The 24018-nt window shown below is 37.8% G+C and overlaps 2 protein-coding genes and 1 long non-coding RNA gene across 7 annotated transcripts; 1 reads left to right on the top strand and 2 right to left on the bottom strand.

Annotated features, from left to right (window-relative positions):
• Window positions 1-855: 855 nt before the first annotated feature.
• LOC111328298 (uncharacterized) lies at window positions 856-6257 on the bottom strand. 2 transcript variants are annotated; one of them, XM_088737126.1, is made up of 3 exons: window positions 4596-6257; window positions 3870-4186; window positions 856-2236 (listed from the first exon to the last, which is right to left on the bottom strand). In XM_088737126.1, exons 2-3 carry the CDS (start codon window positions 4120-4122, stop codon window positions 1104-1106), a joined length of 1386 nt encoding a protein of 461 aa, XP_088593252.1. In that variant the 5' UTR covers window positions 4123-4186; window positions 4596-6257; the 3' UTR covers window positions 856-1103. The 2 variants fall into 2 exon arrangements, with proteins under 2 accessions (XP_088593252.1, XP_088593251.1); XM_088737125.1 differs by having other exon boundaries at window positions 5991-6257.
• A 4843-nt stretch (window positions 6258-11100) lies between these two features.
• LOC111328288 (uncharacterized) lies at window positions 11101-23915 on the top strand. Of its 4 annotated transcripts, XM_088737122.1 has the most exons (16): window positions 11101-11216; window positions 11297-11427; window positions 13304-13620; window positions 13725-13872; window positions 14693-15058; window positions 15458-15766; window positions 16182-16219; window positions 16292-16542; window positions 16967-17059; window positions 18130-18186; window positions 19751-19816; window positions 20065-20106; window positions 20217-20261; window positions 20719-20757; window positions 21402-21474; window positions 22038-23915. In XM_088737122.1, the coding sequence occupies exons 1-16, from the start codon at window positions 11104-11106 to the stop codon at window positions 22086-22088; spliced, it is 2139 nt and encodes a 712-aa protein (XP_088593248.1). In that variant the 5' UTR covers window positions 11101-11103; the 3' UTR covers window positions 22089-23915. The 4 variants fall into 4 exon arrangements, with proteins under 4 accessions (XP_088593248.1, XP_022788427.2, XP_022788426.2 ...); XM_022932692.2 differs by having other exon boundaries at window positions 11125-11216; window positions 16182-16542; window positions 19760-19816; XM_022932691.2 differs by having other exon boundaries at window positions 11125-11216; window positions 16182-16542; window positions 22041-23915.
• On the bottom strand, window positions 15236-19400 carry LOC148721661 (uncharacterized). The gene is made up of 2 exons (XR_015992833.1): window positions 18405-19400; window positions 15236-15610 (listed from the first exon to the last, which is right to left on the bottom strand). It is a non-coding gene; the product is annotated as an uncharacterized LOC148721661 (long non-coding RNA).
• Window positions 23916-24018: the final 103 nt, after the last annotated feature.

The raw sequence follows: 24018 nt of genomic DNA, 5'->3' as shown, positions 1-24018 counted from the left end.
AAAAAATCTATTTAGAAAACTCTTCAAATTTTTTTGAGAAACATGGCAATGAAGTATATCCATCTTGGCCTGTTAATTATAAATATTTTGTAACTCCATTTTTGTGAGACTTTCCTTTCACACGACAAGGCATTCCATGTTGTTGGCCACTAGTATCCAAATTCCGAAAATCGGCCACTAGTCTCCAAAATCCAAAATCAGCCTTTAACGTCCAAAATCGAGAATCAGCCATTATTATGCAAGAATCCAGAATCGGCCACTAGTGTTAAAAATCCAAAATCATCCACTGGAATCCAAAATCCAAATTCTTTTCTCTTTTTTTTTCTGGGCGGTTATATTTTCGGGCCACTTGACTGTTGTGCTTTTTTCTTGATAGGGTTTTGGTACGTGTCGGTTGCTTTTTGTTTCCCCTTTTCTCGAAATTAGAAATAATAACTTCCTCGCTTTTTTATCACTATTATTTTCATAATCGTTTACTCCTTTTTTTTTTTCATTTTTATTTTACAATTTCTATACGTGACTTGTGCATGTTTAGCGACAGTTAGAAGGACATAGCAATTTATTTTAAGGTAGTTTCAAAACGTCGCCCATGAATAATTAAGCTTGAACAATAGGAGTGGGTGTTAAAATGTTTGTATTGACGTCTCCCTTTACACCAAGGGGATAACTTCGTTTAATGAGCATATTTTGAAACAGTAGCCAAAAACAATTACATCTTGGAACAGACTTGGTGACTTAAGAGAGGAGTTACGTTCTTTCGGGTAGGGTTTTGCGCTGAATTAATTTCTTGCTATCGTAGATTTAAGACGACAACTTGATGGTGATCTGGGACCTAGCATCAGAGCAAGACCGGGATTGCTAACAACTCATTTATTTGTGATTTCGCATCTGCATGTTTTGAAAGTATGGTTTCTCTTCGGATTTAAATCGTATGTTTAGCCAAGCTACTTTCAACCAATCTTCCTCGACCAACCAAAAATTAAAACTAACCGCGAGATAACCGCGAGATAGACGCTCGTGTTTTCTCGCGCCTCAGCTAACAGTTTGCTTCAGTTCATGGGGCTATTGGTTTGCACGCCGCAAATGACGTTCCTCCAAAACCATCAAAAATTTATGTTCAGAAGGAATTTTCGAAGTCCTAGGGGCAATGGAAGCTGGAGAACTTTGTTGGGTGGGACGCATGCGTTTACCACTAGTCGACATAGCAACTTCAGATCAAAAACTGTTGGCAGTTGCCAAATTCGTATGAAACCATCACTGTAACTGGCAGCAAGTTGCTCTCCACTCTGCGTGAACGCCACGTGAAAAACACCTGCATCACTGTGGAATTCTGGTGGCTGTTGTGTGACATCAAGAACAAAGCTCACAGTTCCATCATCAACACTTATACAAGAGATGGTCCCATCGTTTCCCCCCACAGCCAGAATCGTTCCATTAGGAGAATACCTAACCACGTTTAATAGCTGTTTGAAGGTTAACGTATGTCTGTTTTGAATCTCTGAATCTTTCTTATCGCAACATGATATATGCCACATCTTCACTACCCCAGCGTACGGGACGCAAGTGATAAACTCTTGGAAAGGGAATCGTGGATCAAACACGCAAACGGAATGCGTGACGAAGTCTTCCGTGTTTCCATTAGCAAGTTCTGAAACTTTGTATGGAGACAGAATAGTCGCACAATCTAAACTGTTCACACGGGTTAACCTGGTAGAGTTCAACAAATATAACTGTCCGTAAGAAGAGGTAACAGCAAGAAGGCAATTGTTTGGAGAGAATGTACAATTAACGACAACACCACGAAAACCAAAGCAAGCCCTGCTGACTCTTCCACTGCAAATTGTCTTTCCGTTACGCGCTGCAGTGATTGTCAATTGGAGGGCTCCGGCAACAACGCGACTTGAAGCAATCATGCTCCCATCGTGCGAGTAAGGACATCCCTGGGGATAAATCCGTCGATATTCCGACAAACTCCCTGGGATATTGCAAGGAGTACATTTCTGCGGTGTAGAGTCGTACCTCGATAAGAAAAGATCTTCCTCTTCGTCTATGCCCGGTTTCATGGCTAAGCAGCACAACTGTTGTCCATCCGGGGAGATCGACCAAGGACCGGAAGTTAATGTGCAATGATACTTGGTAATGGCCGTTGAGGGCGAGGATGCTAAGTCCCACGTGCGCGTGCGAGAAGTAAAGGTCGGATGCTTAGCCAAGTGATATGTTGGCTCCACCACAACTCCTAGGAAAGAGTCATGTAAGAGTGAAAAATAAGCTCAACTGTTCACGAAGCCTTCGGCTTCGGCCGATAACACAAACTTTGGCCTTGATAATTATCGCTATCATGCGAAAACCGAATCTAACAGTTGTTAATTATTTCAATATCTATAAGCCAGCAGGAGGGATAAAGTTACAGTATACCGTAGTGAAATCTCTACTTCGTGTCTGAGAAAAAACTGTTATGAGCAGTCAAAATATAGTGCATCCAAGAACTACGGTATAATAACTGTGCCACCGATATCGATTATACAGACTTTTTTTGGTTCAATTTAGGGACCGGGGAGGGGGGAAGGTTGGAGGATTTTGGTTGTGTCACGATAAATCTTATCTGATCCCCCCAAGGATCTTTAATATTATTATGACCCCCCTCCCTTCGTTGGCAGTTAATTGGTCGTCAATTTTCTAAACTCTGTTGGTGACGAGTGACGAGTGACGAGTGACGAGTGACGAGTGACGAGTGACGAGTGACGAGTGACGAGTGACGAGTGATCTCGTCTCCGTGCGTCATGAAAACCATGTAACCCTTCCCGAAAAAAATCCTCCACCCTCTGCCCCGGGCAACAATTAAAAAAAAAAAGAACTGTTGCCTTATGTTTGTCATTACTTTTCGTCGATTAGATTATCATGGCGAACAGGTAAAAAAAAGAGAGAGTCCTACAGACAGTTGGTTATTAGTTGCATTATTGTTTTCTCGGGTATTCAGATAGGGTCGCCCTGTTTTAATTTTTGATTTAATCAGCTAGTTGGCCGAGGAGCTAAGTCATCCTGATATTGTGACGCATATCTTCCTAAAGAATTCCATTTTCAGCGGACACCAATATATGAACGAGTTTTAATGGCCGTGCAGCTTGTTGTAGTCATATGCAAAACTGTCAAGAGAATGAATAGTTCACTTACAATTAAGCCTTGTGCCGTCAATCTATTCTCGCAAAATAACCGCTATTTAAATCAGTCGACTATTCCATCGTGATCATCACATATTTATAAAATGAAAATTTTAGTACAGCATTTGCATTTATGATAGACTTACTGTTTTCGTCTTCATCCACACAGTCTTTTAAATATATAATGAATATTCCGTTCTATATACCGCCATTTTCCTCATCGATTCGTCTACGCACACTTGGCTTATCGCAGGCAACGTTTTAAAGGGAGACTTAGTCCTTTTTTAGTCTCAGTGAAAAAAGTGTTCGGTCTCCTAATTCAAACAACGGGCGAAAAAACATATCTCATAAAAATTGGGGTATTGCTTTCTTTTATGTATGTACAGGTGTAAGTAAAACAGTGCGGCTACAGCAAGTAATTATATGAAAAAAAAAAATACATTGAAAACGATCTTGACATACATATCAAAATCTCGTTAAAGCAACCAGCGAAAGAACTATTTTAAAATCGTCATATCACAATCTTTTCGAGTTAAAAATTAAACAAGCTTCGAAATTCTCGACACAAATAATATATGGCCAAATGCAAAATACAATGATTTTGTCATTGGTCATTCATGGATAACGTTCCTTTTGGATTTGTAGTTCATCCGTGCGCTAAACATTCTGAAACTGAGAAATCTGTGATAAATATCGTGTATCGTATCTTACCGTAAATAAGTTCGGAGTCATCCTGGGCAGCAAAGGAACACTGGTATTGATAACGATATCGAACTGAAGAGATCAGCTCGTTGATGTATCGCGGAGGGATGCTACTTGCCAGTCCTTCCCCCGTTAATTGCATAATTACACCGCCGCGAGTACTGCGCTTTTTCTTCGGAAATGGTTTGTAGAGCTTTGAGGACAACGGGGCAGATTCCTGACGCGACTGAGGAAAGTAATGGGTCGTACAGGTTACCCCCATGGCGTAGTTATTGTTTAGAGGAAGTCTCAAGAAGAAGACAGCGATTTGAAATGCCAGGCAACAGCTGCAAAAAAATATTGACGCGTAGGGATTATAAGTAGGTGGATGCCGCGACCATCTTATGTGACGTCACGCGCCGAGCTGTTAAGGCCGGGTTATAAGAGCCATAATTATGGCTCTTGGGCCGGGTCTAATGTGAGGATTACTTTTTTATTATTTTTTCCATCAGACTTAGACATGAAAGTCCTCTCTGTCTCCCAGTAAAGGCTGATTTTAAATGCATACTGTGCTTAAAATAATCAAATGAAGGACTCAATCAGAACAAATTCAAATGAAGAAGATACACATTCGCAAGAAGGAAGCGAACTCTAACTATAATCAAACTAAATCAGAAATTCGTGACAATTCTAAGTAAATCTTTTCTTTCGAGTAAATAAAACAATGCTTTCATGCACTCAATAACAAAGACTTACCGTGTTTTTGACGCATTGTTATTAAACAGCAAAGCAATACCCCAAGCACTATCGGTATCGCAAAGGTCATGGGTTCAAATCCCGTACGGGCCAGAATTTTATTTCAGGCCTTATTTTTAATCGGGTGCTACATAGGACAATATTGTGTGCCCAAAAAATAAAATGCAAAAGTTACGTACATATGGCAGGGATCAAATAAATATATGAATAGAATATATGTGCAACATAAATATGGCATGGGCCAAGTCAATATATATGGTACTGAATAAATAAATATATGACAGGACAAAAGTAAGTAAAATATATGCGGCTATTGTGCCCGTTATCGCTTTGGCCAGCGGCGTTATTTTGGAAAGCGGGAAAACTTTGATCGAGGAATCGAATAATTATGGCGAACTCTACTCCCACTGTCGACTTGCTTGTTCGCCAGATTATTGATCATCCTCAATTCAAAGAAGCCTTGCAAGCTAGGTCTTCCAATAGTTCAAGTTCAAACCCTGAAACTCAAACAGCAGTTTCCGGCTGGAGCAGGTACTCAGGAAGTCAGCCGTTCTCAAAGTGGAGGAGCCTCGAAGCATGCAATAAATATTTAGAAACTGACTTCTTAAGCCGATGATTTCTTCGTACAAGAGATAAAGTGGCTCAAGTAAACTTTCGCCAGTGCTTTGCACTTCGCACTCAAATAAGAAACACCTAACAACGTATGCATGATCATCTAATCGGCGTTCAAAATACTCCAAGACATGGATGTTTTCAGAGTGAAGATTTCTACGAGCTTGACGAAAAAGGGATGGAATAGAGCTCTCGAAAAATTGCTCTAAATCATCAATCCTGTCACGGGCCGCCATGTTATTTTTTTATCAATCTTCCGCTGACCAAATTGACAATGGGCACAATAACCATTTATATTTTTTTGCGCATTTGCCCCATATTTATATCGTATTTGGTCCATGCCATGTATATTCCATTCATATTATATTTATTTGATCCATGACATATATATTTAACTTTTGCACTTTATATTTGCGCCAACAATATTGTGTGCCCAAAAAATACAAAGCAAAAGTTAAATATATATGGCATGGATCAAATAAATTTATATGGGGTGCCGTACAGGACAATATTGTGAACCCAAAAAATAAAATGCAAAAGTTAAATATATATGGCATGGATCAAATAAATATATGAATAGAATACATGTGCAACATATATATGGCATGGACCAAGTCAATATATATCGGCCCTAGGACAAAAGTAAAAATATATACGGCTATTGTGCCCGTTATCGCTTTGGCCAGCGGCGTTATTTTGGAAAGCGGGAAAACTTGGTATCTGATCGAGGATCGAGCCGAGAAGGAATAATTATGGCGAACTCTACTCCCACGGTTGACTTACTTGTTCGACAGATTATTGATCATCCTCAATTCAAAGAAACCTTACAAGCTAGGTCTTCCGATAACTCTAGTTCAAACCCTGAAAATTCAACTCAAACAGCAGTTTCTGGAGCATGAACTCAGGAAGTTAGCCGTTCTCAAAGTGGAGGAGCCGCTCTAAATCATCAATCCTGTCACGGGCCGCCATGTTATTTTTTATCAATCTTCCGCTGACCAAATTGACAGTGGGCACAATAGCCGTATATATTTTTCTTACTTTTGTCCTTTGTCATCTATTTATTTTTTTCAGTACCATATATTGACTTGGTCCATGCCACATATATGTTGCACATATATTCTATTCATATATTTATTTGATCCATGCCATATATATTTAACTTTTGTATTTTATTTTTTGGGCCCACAATATTGTCCTTTATTACACGACTCGGGAAGTCAGAGGGCCAATAACTAAAATCAACCAATCAAAATGCTCTATTGCCGGTCAATATTCTCTCAGTATTGGACTGGGCACTGTCCCGAATGGTCCCGAATGATACCGCACTTGTGTCCCTTTGAACTTCAGTCGTGTAATAAATCTCTTGCTCGGGACCGTACTGGAAGAATATCGGCTCTCGGTCTTTTTTGTACGGACCGAGCGCAGCTCGGTCCGTACTGTCAAGACCTCGGGCCGATATTCTCCCAGTACGGCCCTCGCGCTTGGTTAATAAGATATATATATATATATATATATATATAAATGCAAATCAATGTACAGGATCTGTAAATCGTAGACCGTCAGACTTGTCTTCTCAAATAGTAAAGGGGGGTCTCCCAGATAAACCGAAGAAGGTTTCTGAGACTTTCTGTTCAAAATTGTGTTAATTTCATTGTAATAGGAAGCGTTGTAATAATGTTGATCTTGTGCAATAATAATAAATAAAGCTGTTGCCAACTTTTATAACTTTTTCCCAAATGTTACAGCCTTATCTCACAAATCTTATGTTTAAGATACTCCTATGCAAACACACCTAATGATAAATGAAAGCGCGCGCGTATTACCGACTAGGTTATTTCCTAATTATTAAGTAACATTTATATTTATCCATGAGGAAAGAGCAAAATCGAGATTGAGTCATGCTGCCAAAAATTACCGAACATTCCTGACATTTCTCAATCATTTGATATGAGTTCAAAGAACCTTAGATGCATTTGCTAAACACTATGGTAGTTTAAAGGGAGGGGATGCTTTTCTATTCCCAAAAAGGGAATATGTCATGTTTGATTAACTTAATCCCAAACTGAGGTATCAACGAACACTTTTCATTCTACTTATTTATTCTTGTTTTTCTCGCGTAGCTCCATTTTCTGCATATAAACAAACCACACACACACACACACGCACGCACGCACGCACGTACACACGCACACACGCCCACACACACAATCCACGTTTCCTCCATTCGCTCTGACGAAGGGCTAACGCTCGCAACGTCAGCTTTCAAAGTGTGTAAGGTGGCCAATTTACATTATTAAATAACTTCGTTGATAAAACCAAAATTACTTTGAGAAAAAGCAACGAATATCGCAAATGACGGTGCCAAAAAATATGTTCATTATATATATTGGCATGTTACACCACAGGCAGCCCAAGCTCACTACAAGAAAAGCGGACTTGACTCTTAACGTGTTGCGCAACGTTTTATATTTATAAAGGTTTGTATGGGATGTTATTGGTTTGCCTTAAAAGAGAGAAAAAAATGTCTTGTTTTGAAATAAAATGGGCTTACCTTATTGCTTTGTTGTTTTCTTTGTTGATTCCGAGCGTCTCAGGCCATTTTAAAGCGTTTTCGGCGAGTTAGCGCTATGTTGGTGTTCAACTTTCTTTTAGCAGTTGAACACCAACATAGCGCTAACTCGCCGAAAACGCTTCAAAATGGCCTGAGACGCTCGGAATCAACAAAGAAAACAACAAAGCAATAAGGTAAGCCCATTTTATTTCAAAACAAGACATTTTTTTCTCTCTTTTAAGGCAAACCGATAACATCCCATACAAACCTTTATAAATATAAAACGTTGCGCAACACGTTAAGAGTCACGTCCGCTTTTCTAGTAGTGAGCTTGGGCTGCCTGTGGTTACACTGCACCTCGTGAGCCACGTTTTCGTTCCTGCAACATTTCGACCTCATCTCAGTGTGGTCTGTTACAGAACAGACACACGCTAACTTGAAATTAACTTTTTTATACAATAAAGTAGCCAAAAAAACTTGATGGTGACGTTATCTAGGCTATTGCTACGTCCCCAATAGATGATTGGTATCAACCAAAATACATGCGTAAATCAGCTCAAGATATAATAAAGAGGGTAAGTTTCTAAAGAAACTGTGGTCCTGCGTCGGTCGGGGTAACAAGGTAATTAAGTTGAAATAGTAAATTGGCCACCGTAAAGAGTTAAAAAGCTTTTTAACCCTTTACGGTGGCTAATTTACCACTTCAACTTGGTTGATACATATGGTTGATATAACCAAATTATCAAGATATAACAGACAGCTGTTGGACTTCGTAGAGCATCCATTATATCGTGACGCAAATCCGCGTTATGAACGAGGCAAACATGCTTGTTACTGACAAATCCCGATATTCCTCGCGTTCCTTTTCAATAATTTTCTTCACGCTTCGGGTAACAATTTCGTTTATCATTCGATACAATTCTTCTTACTTATCATTGGTCGAGAGGCAACCCTGTCATGCAAATAACCGTTTACGTCTGATCAGAGTTAACTATTAACTCTGGTCTGATCATACGTCATACCGTCTAATTATCAGTTTGCCGCCAATGAAATACTCTTTGTGCTTAGTTGTGTCCATTCTGATCCATGGAAAATGGCAATTCATTTCCCTAAGCTGTCAGAGAGCGGATTTCGAAAACAATCATGGAGAGCAAACTTGGCGGTAATCGGATGGTAAAACAATTGCTGATTAATTATTGCAAAATTGTGATTTATCAGCGTCTTGCAAGCCGATTATTTGTCTCAGCTTTCTGTAAATAATTACTCTACTTGTCACTGACAAATCACGACTCTTTGTAAGAACTCGTCCAAACTTGTAGAATACTTCTGGAATTCAGTGATAACGAGCGAGGCATCGAAACTCGCGCGCGCGTATTCACTGAGTAGTGTGCTTTTGATTTCATATACATGAGAAAGAGGCCATATTTGTGTAGTTCAGTCGCTCAGGATAAGCAAAAAACGTTGTAACGGACAGCCTGGTACAGAAAAAGGCGGTAGACAGTCTGGCACTTTTCCAAGTGCCTAAAGACCGTAAAACGACATGACTGTCTAAAGAGTACCCCTTTTCGTATAAACACTTTATTGCGTAACTACCCTAAGCTTACTCTTAACAGTCGCGTTTAACACAGCCTTGTTACCGGCCCCATTCAGTTCATTGTTTCTCCAACAGGAAAGAGAGCCTTTAAATTGATGAACTGCTCATCTGTGCCTCCATTAATACACTTTTGTGCTCAGTGTAAGGAAATATCGTTTGGTTTTCTTGTTTGTTTATTTGGCTCAAGGCCAAAGGGAACGCGCCGAATTAAGCTCGTCATAAACTTGCCCCCTAATGAGAAAACACCTTAAGAGCACTCGCCCAATATACAACAAATCCTCTCCAAGGTTTCATTTTAAACTTCTACTTGAAACTTCTCAAATAGACAACAGTTTGTGACGTTTATGACTCAGGGAAACATTTTAGAAATTGGAAGTCATTTTGACCTGGATCAGAAGAAGGTTCTTTGGGTTTCGCCAACTTGTAAAATGGTCTACAATGACGCAACCTTATTGCCATTTGGAGCCTAATTTTCTGCTATTGTGGTTTGTTGATCATCACACGGCCAATTACAAACGCAAACGGTTATTATATTTCCACTTAAAATATTTTATGTAAAGCCCGTCGCCAGCTGAGTTGCACGCAAACCGAACATCGAGTTCTACACAAGAACCATCTGGACATTTATGCCGGTGATTTAACACAGCAATATTCGCTGGCTATTCTGGGTCCCCTTCTATATTTCGAAGAATTCCACGAGACGAGAAATCGAAGGAGACATCTTGACGACGCTGCACATAGCCCATTTTTCTAACTAATACAAACTAAATGGTTACTGTTCTCAAGATATTCATTAACCTTTTCTAACCCCCATCTTCAGTGTGAAGAGTGTTCAGTCCATTTTCTTACTTTGCCATCATGCAAACAACTATATAACATTTTCTCCAAATCAATCAAGAACTTTATCAGTTCAAACGCACGCAGGATTAGCGACCCTATATAATTAAAGATCATAACAATCTTAATTCAGTTAGCTTGGGGGTATGACATAAGTTTGTCGGTTTTGTGGGTGTTTTTCCAATTTTATCCAGATAGCAAGATAAAAATTAAGAAGTCAAGGTGAGCTTCAAAACTGCAGTTTTAATAAAAACCAGTTGTGTTTTATTCTGGAAGAACTGAACATAGTTAATGAAGAGCTTTATGATATGGGTTCTGATTTCCTATATCACTGTAAACACTTCGCTGATCTTCGAAGTTTTGCAGTGAATCGGATGTTTAAATTCAAAATTTCGATAACTAATAAGTATTTCCTGTTTTTCGGCAACTAGAATGAAAACATTGAACAACCACTCATTTATACATAAAAAAAACGTTAATCAGAAACATGTCGATCAAACCCAGTGATCTGTAGAAGGTATATCTACGTAGACATTTTCAGTTTCCAACCGATTTACTACGTCGACATTTTGAATTTAGCATGTAGGAATTCTTTGCTTCGTGATCAGTTCGGATATTTTAGTTATACTTTGGGCACAAGCTACAAGATTATGTGTTTGGGGTTAATTGACGTAAGCAAAATTCTTATGCAACCACAGTAACCCTAATATTCGTTCCCAGATCCTAACTTGTTCGGGAGCTGGACACGAGCTAATCTTGAGCTTTGTCTAATAAAATTTTGAATCTTTTCGTCCCTCGAAAAATTTAGATAATAATACTACATTATTATAATTAGGATTCATTGCACTCTGGCTATATTTTAGACCAGCTTTTTTCTCTACTTAACATTTTTTCACGCAACCAACAAAATTAAAATGTATGCGGAAATGACCCTCCCCCACAACCGCCCATGGACTTACCCTTCCCATGCCCTCCCCCCTCCTTGCAAACAAAGACTGCTTCACTTGAAAACGCAACGCAATCTCTCGTAAGTTGATGGCATGCTGTGAATTATTTTTCGACTAAGAGCTCGAATAACATTCTTTTGTTTATTTAATTCTTCTTCAGAGTTTTCCCGGGCTGTTTTGAAACAATTTTGGCTTCTCTGTACGTCAAGATGAGTCCGAGTTTTAACCTCGCGCTCTTCTTCGCAGTTTACGTGGCTCGATGCTTCCTTTTCAGCGACGCATCACGGCAAGGTAAAGTTTTTCAAATAGCTTTTTCACACCTCATACCAGCTAGTCTTAAGCACGAGGTAAACGTAAAAGGAATCCTTTCAACGTGTTCATGAAATAATTTAGGTTTTAAGCTTTACAGAAAAACAACGCAACTCATCGAGCGACGAAGTAAAGTAATATAATTTGCAAATATTAAAGAGGATGTGTTTCTGCGTATCTTGGCAGTTTAATTTCTTGGAAAGAATTTGATTCTCCTTTCATTGATCACGGACTTTTATTAGATAACGTAACCTAGCGTCAAATTCTATTATTTCCTCTGTGAAAATTTCAAATTTCCCCAGTCCTCACAAGAAGGTTCTTCGAAGAACAACTTACAATAGTCGCAAGTGATATTTATCACGAACCATTTCAGAGCACAGTAGTCCTTACGAAGGTTCATTGCGTTTGTCATTGAAATTGTTGTAATAAAATGTACCATGTACACTCTTCCTGGTTTTAGTTTAGTATGAACCAGTGGGGTTCAGTTCAATTGATGAAGGAGTCGTTTTTTGCTTTTGTGCGTTGTAAACAAAAAGATTAAGCCTACTTCATGAAAGAAAGATACGGGAACTATTCGTACAACGTGTACACTATAATTGTTTTAGGTTGATTAAAAGGAGGGTTAGTTCAAGTTTATCAAAGCTATGAAAGCGCTTATTCTACAGTTTTTCGGTGTAAACAAAACATTTACAATCCTGTTCGTTCAGGGAGAACTTTGGTGTGACGAATCTTGGCCGGCCGTCAAAGAAGCGATTTTCGTCATTTGCATAAAGTTCGAATAAACAAACATTGCTCGATGAGATTCAGGTTATAGATAAATTCGGGAAGAATTTGGGCTCTTTCGCAGCCTTTTGGGGTATGTTTTACACATTGGTTCCGAAATGAGGGAAAATCTATGGAAAGAAAGCTTCTTTGAGTCGCAGAAAACATTCGCGAGACAGAAAATAATTGCAATTTTGGTATTTTGCCAACTGACCGGCCCTTCACACGCCCCCTCCTTTTAAGGAAATTTCTCTTTCTATTTCCTGGTGAGAGAAAAATACCTTACAGATCCATTCGTTTTCCATTTGTTTGCTTTAGCATTGATAATATATTTAGGCCACTGCAATATTCCTTCGCTAAATAGGAAGTTTCTTGTATATCATAATTTTGTTATTGTTTTATTTTGCCAAAGAAAGTCAACAGTGTTTATCAATATTTTAAGCTTGCTCTAAAAACACAAAGACTGTTAGTTTGCCTGGGCTTTTCGAAACAATTCGACCATTATAACCGAATTGCACTAGATTGGTAGAAAATTCTTAACATCTGGCTAATTTTCTGATGGTAAATAAGCATCTCCGAAAGGGATGTAGCACTCCCAGAAACTTCACAACACCTGTCTGAATTTCTGATGGGCTGTCATATGGTAAACAAGCTTTTTACCAAAAAGGAAGTGGTAATGATTCTTAAACTCAGTTTTTCAAAATTATCCTTAGTACTGAGATGAAATTCAACCAACAATTTAAAGGCCACCATAAACTTGTATGGACTAGTTAACTTCTCACAGAAACAATTCCACACACATTTTACCTCACACACAAAAAAGACACCTAAATTCTAGGATAAGTGTATGAGCCAGTTAAAAGGAAAGATTCCTTTAGCTACCTTGCTAATGCCACTGGTAGTGTCTTTGTTACAGAGACAAAAAATATATATTGCCCAAATGATTTCACAACAAAGAAAAGCAAAGAAAGAAAGATGGCCAAGAAGTAACCCATCTGTAGACAGACAGGAATTTAGTTAACCCCCATCTCCCACATCACAATCCTTGCATCTCTTTAAAACTGAGAAATATTCTCTTAATCATCAATCCTTTTAGATTGCACAGATGCTCTTGGTATGGAAAGCAACAAAATTCAAGATTCCCAGCTAAGCAGCAACACATTTTCTTCTGGTTGGCTTCCTGAGTATGGTAGATTGAACAATAATGGAGCTTGGTGCAGCAAAAACAATGATGAAACATCCGAATACTTTCAGATAGACTTGTTGAGGGTCAGACATGTTTCAGCCATTGCTACACAAGGAGTAAAAAATTGGAATTTATTGAGCTACTATGTTAAAACATATACAATAAAGTACAGTTATAATGGAATGGATTGGTTGACTTACAAAGACAGTGATGGTGATTCTGATAGGGTATGTAATCCTCCACATGTCTTCAGGTATGGTTTTTCACATTCACAATCATGTTGGTGTACAATGGTGGGAAATGTGATTTTCTTTCCCTTTATTTTTTTCAGTTATTCACTGGAAATTCAGATGCCAAGAGTGTGAAACGGAACAACTTTAGAGATACATTTGTAACAAGGTACCTCAGGATATACCCAAAGGATCATAGATTTGACATGTGTCTTCGAGTTGAAGTGTATGGCTGCAGTGATGTAGCTGGTAAGTTTACTCGATAACAGTATCTTGAAATGAAAGTCCCATTTGTTATTATTGCAATAAAATTTGGGTTAATGAGACAACACACTAACTTTGAAAAAGACAAATAAGAAAACTCAAATTTAAGTAGTTTCATTTTTTAACAAATAGGAGTTTTTTTTATGGTAAATACTGTGTCCTTGAACTTGGGAAAAATAGACAATATTGACAAGTTCATGTATGATGATAACATTAACAATACTGAAGCACAGTTATAAGGGCTGTTGCCAGTTACAAAGGCTGTTGCAGTTCTCTTGATAGGCTAGTACTATCATGAGAATGTAAATGATGAGATGGAAGCCTTTAAAATGTAACTATTTCAGCATTTCATCCTTTGTTTCAATTATCATCAAGACAATTTTGACTAAATATTGTATCTTTTTGAGTAAGTGTATTTGGTTTGAGAACTTCAAACATTACAAATATTGCATCTTCATAGTCTATATGAATCCCAGACATGTTGTTGTCATCATTTTTTGCTAATTAACCTTTTACATCCTTACATCAGTATGCATCTTCTCCATACTGTTCTCTAAAGTGTACATTTTGTAAGGTGCTGACAAGGAGAATTTGTTTAGCAATCAAGAGCTTTGTTGGTGATCACTTCTTTTAGTTTCGTGACCTCAATGTTTGATATTATAAGGAGTAATTGGGTACTAGTCACTTCTCGAGGTGAAAGGGTTATTTTATCAAGTGTTATAAGGGCATAAACACAATCAGTAACAAAATAATCAGGAATTTTCACATAATTTTAAAAGTATTCTTAATGAAATGGCTTTTTCAGATAATTGTTCAAGTTTTTCAACAATTCCTTCCGGCATCATTGCAAGTCCAGGCTATCCAGTTGGTTACCCCTCCAACAAAGACTGTGTATGGATCATTTCAGCTCCAAGAGGAAAAAACTTGGTTCTCATGTTCACACAGTTTGATATAAGACGAAGTTCAAGTCCACCATTTTGTAAAGAAGATTTTGTCAAAGTTCAGGATGGTCTCACTGATTTATCTCCTCACACTGGGGGAAAATATTGCAATGGGAACACATCCATGTTAATAACTACTTCTGCAAGTACAGTCAGAGTAAACTTTCACTCTGGCAACACCACTGCAACTCAGAAAGGATTTCAGATAAACTACCTTGCCATAACACCAGGTATTAATAGGTGCAAAAGATAAACTTGTTATATGTTTGTATTGGTGCTCATGAGTTGTTTTGGTATAATTTCTAGAAGACATTTGTGTCACACTACTTAATCCTGGCCCTAATCTTATTTACTACTTTAGTATAGTCACTTAGAAAATGTAAAAAGCAAGGCAAAAAAGAGAAAAATTATTGACCCTGAAAACCTGGTAACCAGTTTATTTCTCAAACAATGTAATAGCAGAGACAGAAACCTTTGGGATAATTCCTAAGACAGTAGAAAAAAACGTGTAATTATGTTCATAATACTGTAAGAAATGTTGACTGAAGTAGAAATAAAGTTGGATAAGAGAAAAAGGCCCAAACATTACAATTTATTTGATATTCATATTTTGCTTTCTTTTGTAACAGGTTCAGACAACATACATGCTGAAAAAGCCTGTGATGGAGATTTCTTAGCACTGAACTGTTCAGGATACAAATACACGATAAACATATTACATGCAACATATAGTTCTTTTCCATACAGTTGTGGACAGCAGGTGTCATCTCCATCTTGCCCACCTGTAGATGTTAAGAGTAAAGTTGTATCAATCTGCCAGGATTTCAAAGAATGTCACATCCCTGTTAAAGGAGCTCTGTTTGATTACAATTGTTCCAAAGGCTCTGAAACCCGTCAACTGCAAATATTCTTTCAGTGTACAAGTAGAAACATCAGAAGTAAGTAAACTGATGTAGGAGGTAATTTGTCAGCTACAGGTAAATCAGTAAAGGAAAAAAACAAAACTAAACATTTAATTGTTTGGCTGCAGCTCACTTTTACTTTGAATTTAAATGGAACTGTTATGTGCCTGGGGCACAGAGATTATTTCAACATGAACAACTAAAAGACTGTCTAGTATGAATATACTATGAAGAAAAAATTTCTGGACCCTCGTATATACCAGCTCACTCTTCTGAATTTTAAATACAATAGACAAAAATGATATATTTCACCCAGTCATTACAGCCTAAATGCATAAATTCCGTGGTACTCAATATGGTGTTTGTTATCTGTGCGGTTCAAGTTGTCTGGAATGATAGGATACATTTGCTCTGCACTAAAATGCCTGTTGTTATTTTTATTAATTTTCAGCCCCAGGACCTTCAACAATACCCACCAAGCCAATGCAAGTGAGCTCTACAGCACTATCCACCAAAGCAACACAAATGAGCTCTACAGCACTATCCACCACACCAACACAAATGAGCTCTACAGCACTATCCACCAAACCAACACAAATGAGCTCTTCAGCAGCATCCACTGCCCAACCCACCAAAGTTCCATATTTCTCAACTTTAATCACTGAACCAACCATTAAGGAAGATCCAGAAGTAAGTGTAAAGCAAGCTCAGACAGCAAGAAGATTGCCAGTGGAAGCAGTGGTTGGAATTGTGGTTATTGTAATAGTCCTTGTGGCAGTACTCATTACTTTGTTTGTCTGTAGGAGGAAACGGTATGTGATAAGATGATTGCACATTCAGTTGCCTGGAATTTGTTTTACACAGCATATAAGCTTGTCTTAGATAACTGGCACAATGATTTTGCCATCTCAAAAAGCATTTTGTTTTCCTTTCGACAATTTTCTTTTACTCAAGCCAAAAAGACTCAAATTCCTTAAAGAAAAGAAAAAGACTTAAAAATTCAACTGGAGAGTTGTAGATTTTTAAAGCTGTTTCTGAGATGTGCCAAGGCACAGAGAGCTTTGTTAATTAAGAACACTTCCATTAACACTTTGTCTAACAAGTTTTATTGGAATGGCATACTTATCAAGGAATCACTTTGTGATGTCCACTTCTTCCTTTTAATCTCTGCAGTGATCAATAGGCAATTTGCAGTTATTGTACACATTTTAATTAATTTGTTTCCTTTTACATCAGCGCACAGAAGGACAGAGGAAACCCTCTTCCAACGATGACTCTCTCATCATTAGAGGGAAAATATGCCACTCCAGCAAATGGTACCAAAAAGAGGTTTGACAATCAGTGATTTCAATTAATCTTTTTTATTATACATTGTAGTCACCATCTGTCTTCTCATTGGTTAGACGCCCCTAGTTAATTCTGGCAAACAGCACAACCTACAAATTATTCACTAATCTGTACCTACAGATTAGTGAATAATCTGTAGGTTGTGCGTGCAATGCATGATTTCTGGTGGAGTAATGTCAAGTTCACGGACAGTGAAGTAAGGATGGCTTCTCGATTCGCATCATTGACCCAGCAAGAAATTGAGAAATTACTTGAAGATAAAGATTCGGAAAATACTAAAAGATCAACAAAAGTGGTGAAGGAACTGTTCTACGAATACCTTAAAGAGAAAAATATCCAGGAGCCACACGACAAAAAGGAATTAGCCCAAGTGAAAATTTGTTTACCACACAGTTGTACATTTTTAAGTATTCGAAAATAAACTGTGTTCACCGCCATAATGCATTCGGCGTTATTTTCTTCAAAACAATGTATAATAAAACAATTATTGGATTCAGTTTTTGTGATATCCGGTCTAATCAAGGTCTCAGTTAGTGTTATCAGCCTCAGCCTTCGGCTTCAGCTGATAACACTTACCTCAACCTTGATTATTGCAGATATCACATAAACCTCATCCAATAATTATACTGTTGGTTCTGTGTGTGTATGTGTGTGTGTGTGTGTGTGATTATTAGTCCCTGAGTTTAATCTCTTAAGAAAAATACCAGGAAAAATATCAATGAATACCTATTCAGTAAATGCAGACCTTGATAAAGAATAGATGCTAAAATAAATAAATGCAGTAGCAAATCCACAAAAATGATGCCATACTTTTCACCTGTTTCCAGTTGAGTGTGATTAAGGAGTATTTATAGAGCTTGGAAAACTGAAAAAAAAAACTCTTTAAAGAACCTCTTCAAACAAGAAAAAGAACAAATTTCGCCCACTTGTAACACCTGGATACTAGAGGCCAAAGAGTTGGGAGAGATGTATTCATCTGTGTACCATCTTTTAGTTTCCCTTCACGGTAGTTTTGTTATTTCAACTTTTAACTGATTTATTCGTACTTTTAGGTCTACTCACGGTTCCAAAGCCAACGAATATGAAACTGAGAATATGCTTTATCAAAGGTGGGTACAACTATTACCTCATTCCAATAAAAACATAACACGCATTGATTTCCACACACTGCCCCATGCTACTGTAAAAACAAAGCCGCAAGCCCAAGGGCATTGTTGTGTTTTGTTTTGTTTTGTTTCTTTTTTTTTTTTTTTTTTATCAAAGAATTGTATGCATAATAAATTATGGGGCAGTGCTAAAATCTTGACAAAGGTTATTCAGTACTGACCTTACCGAACACATCTATGCAGTGCTTTAAAAGTTCCCTCATCGCAAGAAGTCAAAGGCTACCGTCCATTGGGTGGGTTGGTACCTTCGATTGTGAACCGTCGGAATCCATCACCCACGATTTCGCTGTTGTGAGAAGTTTGCTCTGGAAACCATAACATTTTCACCCCCACCATACAAGTTTTATGTATCGAATTGTACCAATAGTCGAATTTGGATAGTCTACAGAGTAGTGGACGGACAGAGCTGAATAACGTATACGCATGCGCCAGGTTTTGCCGCGGAAACACAGATTTTGAGTCGTTCGCATGGTTGATTTCCTATTCTGTTGCCTCGAGGCGTCGTTTTCCTTGCCGCTTTTCTTTTACAGAACAACCTCTAAAAATTTGGTACACCCCTTCAAAATGTTCAAAAATTAATTTTCTCCTTTAAACCTTTGAAAATAGGAAAGTGCCTTCGACGAAAAGAGAGTTCCTCGGTTTTAAAGCTCAGCCCTTGTTTTTTTCCGCTAATTTCGCTAAATTTTAGGACACTTGAGCCCGCGTTGTTGACCGCATACACGCGGACGTAGCATTTCATTATTCAGCTCTGTCTAGTGGACGCGCTATCTCTCATCTTGCTTAGTAGCCTGGCCGCTTACCGTAACTGACACGAACGAGGCATCTTTGACTCAAATAGTGTTTGAATGTTTTTGTTGTTTTGCTTTTTTTGTAGTTTCTGTTTTGTTTGTTTGTTTGTTTGTTGTTGTTGTTCATTGTTGTTTTTGCAATAACCTGAGCTAAAGCTGTTTGGGAAGCACGCGTTGATGTTGTGTGTACGGTCAGGTTACTAGCAGTGAACAGTCAAATTTTAAACGCATCTTGAAACAGTTTTCGAACGGTTAAGTTTCTTTTTCGATTCTCCTAGCGCGGTAAATGGTAAATGTTTCACATATATTTTTAAATAGCAGAGATGGATACAGTTTGGTTTCTCTAGTATATTTCTACTTTAGCTCGCTTTATTCCTTCCGACCACAGGGAGCCCAGACAAGCGACGAGTCTGGTTGTGTATTTGAAATATAAAGGAATGTATGGGAGAATATTGAAGAGTCTTATTATCGTAAGTTAACGATAATAAGACTCTTCAGTATTCTCCCATATATTCCTTTTTATTTCGAATAAACAACCAGACTCGTCGCTTGTCTGGGCTCCCTGTGCTGTCACCTTTGACACTTTTCACCAGTCACCCAACACACATGGAGGAGGAAACTGGACTGAACATGTTTCATTATTTGTACGAATGTTCCAAGTGTGATTTATAACTGTGGATGGACTTCCTCACGTATCTTTTGTCCACTCTTCTTTTTAGCGCCGACAGCCCCGACAGCCCCGAAACTTACATTGCTGCGAAAAAAGAAGTAGCCCCGTATGACAGGTAGATTTCTCATTAATTATAATAATGAATAGAAATAAATGTTTCTACGGTGCAAATTAATTTTAATATAAGAGATCCATAATTTTTTTTTCATCGCTATTTTTTTGTGTAAACATGTGCTTGTAGCCTCACTTTAGTCATCAATTGTTAGTTACATCAGTTGGGTATTGTAATGATTAGGAAACATTCTTTCTAGGGGATGTGTTTCGAATTGCCCAGTTTAAATGATGACATTTGTTTTATTGCAGTTGTCCCGTGCTTATCATCACAGAAAATCCTCTTCCAATGGGGTATGTGTCAAACTTTGTTTGCTTTTGACAAGTTTACTGTGTGTGCCCTTTTGACAAGTTTATTTGTATTTGTATTTTGCATTCTTTTAATGCGACCGATTTCTCTGCAGTTTCTCTTCTCCAACCAAGAAGATTGCTGACCAGGGATACGAATTGTAAGTTATCTCGCTTATCCTATCGAAATTTTACTTAAGAACATCTGATAAAATTCAGTTAAACTCAACAGTTTAAACTAAATCTGCGAAAGATAACCAATCGGGATGGAAAGTTTTACTTGAACAGTCACTCGGAACGTCTCGAACTCGTTGAAGGCCAGAAAGATAAATGCAGTATCCACTCCCTCCCCCCCCCCCCCTCTCCCCACAAAAAACGCTCTGGAGCCCTAAATCACGATTTTGAAGAGAAAACAAGATGAACTGCAAGTAGACAGAGTGTTTGCAATTAGCTGAGAGTTTCACAGCCAAACTGACCGAGTTTTCAGTTCTACTCTCTGAACGTAATACGAACACTACTTTCCGTTCATCACTGTTCATTTTCGCCTTTAACTGCTTTTCCAATTGTTAAGTTTCTCTTATTAGATGTTAATCTGCCGTTTTTTTTTTTTGTCTCTAGAATAAAGCCACCGAACGGTGTAGCACAGAGTCATTACAGGTATTCTAACAACCTGCTCGATCGATAAGTTAATGATAGGAAAGTCTTTTAAGACTTATATAATATTTAAAAATATTTAAATCAATATTTATATTTATATCAATATTTAAAAATATTAATGGTCGAAAGCAATCCTTTTTCGCTAAAAAGTGCGTTTCGACTGAGTGTCATCGTATCAAAACGGAAGTTTTCACAACCGCCAATCAAAACAAAGGGAAATAAGTTGCCTGTTATGATCGTTAGCTAAGTTTGTATTAATTTAAAGAAGCTCGTGGTAGAAGCTCTCCGGAAAACACTTCAATTCTCAGTTTGAACCAATCAACTGCGATTGCAGCGCTTAAATGTCTTTGGTTCGACTAATAATAATTACAAAAATAATAGTGCATAGACTTGGTTCGAAAACGAAGGAAGGTATGAAACCTTCATTTTCCATACCGAAAAATGATTTGAAAAAATGCAATGAAGCTCATTCACACAACAGAGGCTCGGCGCTTGACCACATTGAAGGCGTGGATTTGTGGGATTTTGAAACTGGGTTTTATTTGGTTGCCATGTTCATTTGAACCAGAATCTGTTACTTCATGAGAACGTCAACATAATTCTTACACAGTCTTCTTTATGTTTTAACTCCTCTTTTCGTTTAGTCTCCCAGATAAAAAGCCTCCAAAAGCGAGATCCATCGAAAATCCCAATTACGAGAAGACGTTACCAATAACGGTAAGGCTTCCAGTCATTTGATTATTTGTTTGTTTGTTGTTTTCATTTTGTTACTCCAATTGATCTTACCCAAAATAGTTCTAGAAGTGTAAGGAAAGTTTGAAACAGTCACTTTGAAAGCTGGATCGTGTTTAGAGCCAAGTTGGCTCCGTTGTGTGTACAATCCCTTTAGAAATCAATGAAAAAAAAAAAAAGCGTTTCCCAATAATGATGTTCGAACCTTCCCTTTGATTTTCCATATTTCTTTCCCTTTCTGAGGGATGTTCGAAAAACCGGGATTCTATTGAATCGTTTCTTTTAACCTTTAACATCCAAACATCTGATCTAAACTCTCCCTTTTATCTTCTACATTTTCTTAAAAACAGTTGAGAGAATTTACTGTCATATCAGGATGACACCGTCGCTTGTTCTCTGATAGTGTATTGATCTTGTAAGGAGAAAACACATTTTGATACCCCAGCTTGGTCAAATTTTAAGTTGTAGGGTCTTTGGATTTTTACTTACGGCGTATCTATTTTACGGTTCTTTACTTATTTTCCCGGCTTTTTATTTTTTTTTTCCAGCAGAACTACGAGTATGCGAAACCAGAAATTAAGACGGAGGCCAACTGTTAGCCAACATGTGTAAACAATGGAAACGATACCCCAACAACTTAAGTTTAAATTAGAACTACTGGCTAGTTTGTGGTGTAAATGTGTAAACTGTAGTGTGGCAAATTTTTAGATAATGAAAGCGGTGCGGCACTCCGTCCAGTAGTTTTCAGTCCTAGAATTCTGGGGTATTGAAGTCGTTTCGGTGCTGCAGATAATCCCTATTTAATGCATGAAAACTATAAAAACTACAACAACAAAACAAAACAAAACTTGATTATGTAGTAAGGAGAGAGAAGGCCAATCAAGAAAAAATGATTCTAAACGAAAGGGGATGGTTAAACTTGAACACGTTTCTCCTCCTATAGGAACCGCACTTACAAAGTAAAACACCTTGCGGTAGCCACATGTATTTGTCAAGTTTATCTCATAAGGAATGCTTGCTGAGAAGAATTTCACTTAATATATTTGCAGCATTATAAAGAAAAGTCCTTGTAAGGTAATTTACGCTGGCAAAGTTTATCTTTTACATATAGTTATGGTGACAAAAGAACTTGCCAATGAAAACTTTGTATTTAAAGACTCTTTCCTTGTCATTTCCAAAAAGAATTTGATGAAAACGCGTTGTATCGGACCTCCTCGTTTCCTTCCCAGCATACCCCGCCATCTTGGCCACGACATTATGGTCCTCGGATTTTTATCGCGTTTGAGCAACAAATGGGATAGACTGGGAACGAGTCTAATAATACGATGTGGGTCTTTGTTTCTTGGTTCAACAACGTACAGAATGGAAAAAGGAAAATACTAGCGATCGGTCTAGGAAATAGCCACGAATTTCTCAGTCTTTTAGTGGAAAGTGGGAGTATTTGAGAAAGTTAACAATTCCAAAATCCAATTAGTGACGGGTGATAATTTCTTTAGATGACATTTCACTGTCTCTTTCGACTCTGCGTCGTTTAACACGCATCTTGTTTGCGCTTATTTTCCAAACGTTAGATTTGTTTCCTTCTTTAAAAGGATTCGCGTGTGAAAGCAACTTTAAGCGTCTCTATGTTTAAAGCACGTGTGAGTCTGGCTGTAGAAAAACTGAATGAGGTGGTTTTAGCATTTGAATACAGTTTTCTCGCAGGTGTGTCGCGAGTAAAAAGGAAATACTTTGGTTTGAATTTACAACACAGGTTTTTGATCATACTTTAATTCAAAGTAGTTTGTTTCGTTTTAAACTGTTGATACAGAGTGATTGTGACTACAATTCCATTGCAGCAAGGTTTGTGCAGGACAATCGATCAAACGAGTCTTGCACGCTTGCACAATTCTATGGAAAATGCTCGGATTTGTTTGCCTGTCCGGAAAGATAGAACTACCGATCCCGAACATTGATGACTTTCGCTCGGGTTCGCAAACCATCTACTCGGTCAATCATCGTGTGCAATATTCCGAGCGCGAAAAAGACCTTTTCGTAAAAATAAGTTCAGGTCAGTGAGGATATAATATATAAAGTTTGCAAAAGCTTAGCTTTGTACAGACGTGTGAATGAAAATTTTGATAACGAGGTCTCGTCCACAAGATTGAATGAAAATAGTTACTGAGTTAGCATGGATGGCTAAAAAGAGTGATGCTTTTAACAGTTGCGTGGAAATAGTATTGTTAGTTTATCAATAGAGAGAAAGACGGGTTGTACAACAGGCACAAAACAGTATTTTCGTATGTTTTAGGACTCGAAAAGACAGAAGCAGAAATGTTTTATTGTTACCTTATTTAAAATTCACGGTTCTGTCTGTAAGTGAAGAATTTGCACTGTATTTAAAGAGGTTGTATAGTAATAAAGGCCAGACAATATTTTGTTCCAGACATCTGAAGTTGTACGTGTCCGGTCGAAGAAATTCCTAATAAATTGAAAAAGGTCAAGTGATGATCAATCATATCCTTATGAGGGGAAAAAAAAAAAAGACAA

Source organism: Stylophora pistillata, chromosome 10, assembly GCF_964205215.1.
Source record: "Stylophora pistillata chromosome 10, jaStyPist1.2, whole genome shotgun sequence".
Lineage (NCBI taxonomy): Eukaryota > Metazoa > Cnidaria > Anthozoa > Scleractinia > Pocilloporidae > Stylophora > Stylophora pistillata.
The sequence above is the reverse complement of the archived record's forward strand: the minus strand, read 5'-3'. Positions and strand labels throughout refer to the sequence as shown.

Bases quoted from the DNA above. Each gene is read 5' to 3' on its own strand.
- LOC111328298 (XM_088737125.1), bottom strand. From the start codon at position 6,013: ATGATCAATAATCTGTCGAACAA. The intron at 4,187-5,990 runs GTAAGTCAACCG...ATTTTTTTGCAG, and splicing joins ATCAATAATCTGTCGAACAA to CTGTTGCCTGGCATTTCAAA. The intron at 2,237-3,869 runs GTAAGATACGAT...ACTCTTTCCTAG, and splicing joins TGACTCCGAACTTATTTACG to GAGTTGTGGTGGAGCCAACA.
- LOC111328288 (XM_088737122.1), top strand. From the start codon at position 11,104: ATGTATGCGGAAATGACCCTCCCCCACAACCGCCCATGGACTTACCCT. The intron at 15,767-16,181 runs GTAAGTAAACTG...ATTAATTTTCAG, and splicing joins TACAAGTAGAAACATCAGAA to CCCCAGGACCTTCAACAATA. The intron at 20,107-20,216 runs GTATGTGTCAAA...ATTTCTCTGCAG, and splicing joins GAAAATCCTCTTCCAATGGG to TTTCTCTTCTCCAACCAAGA.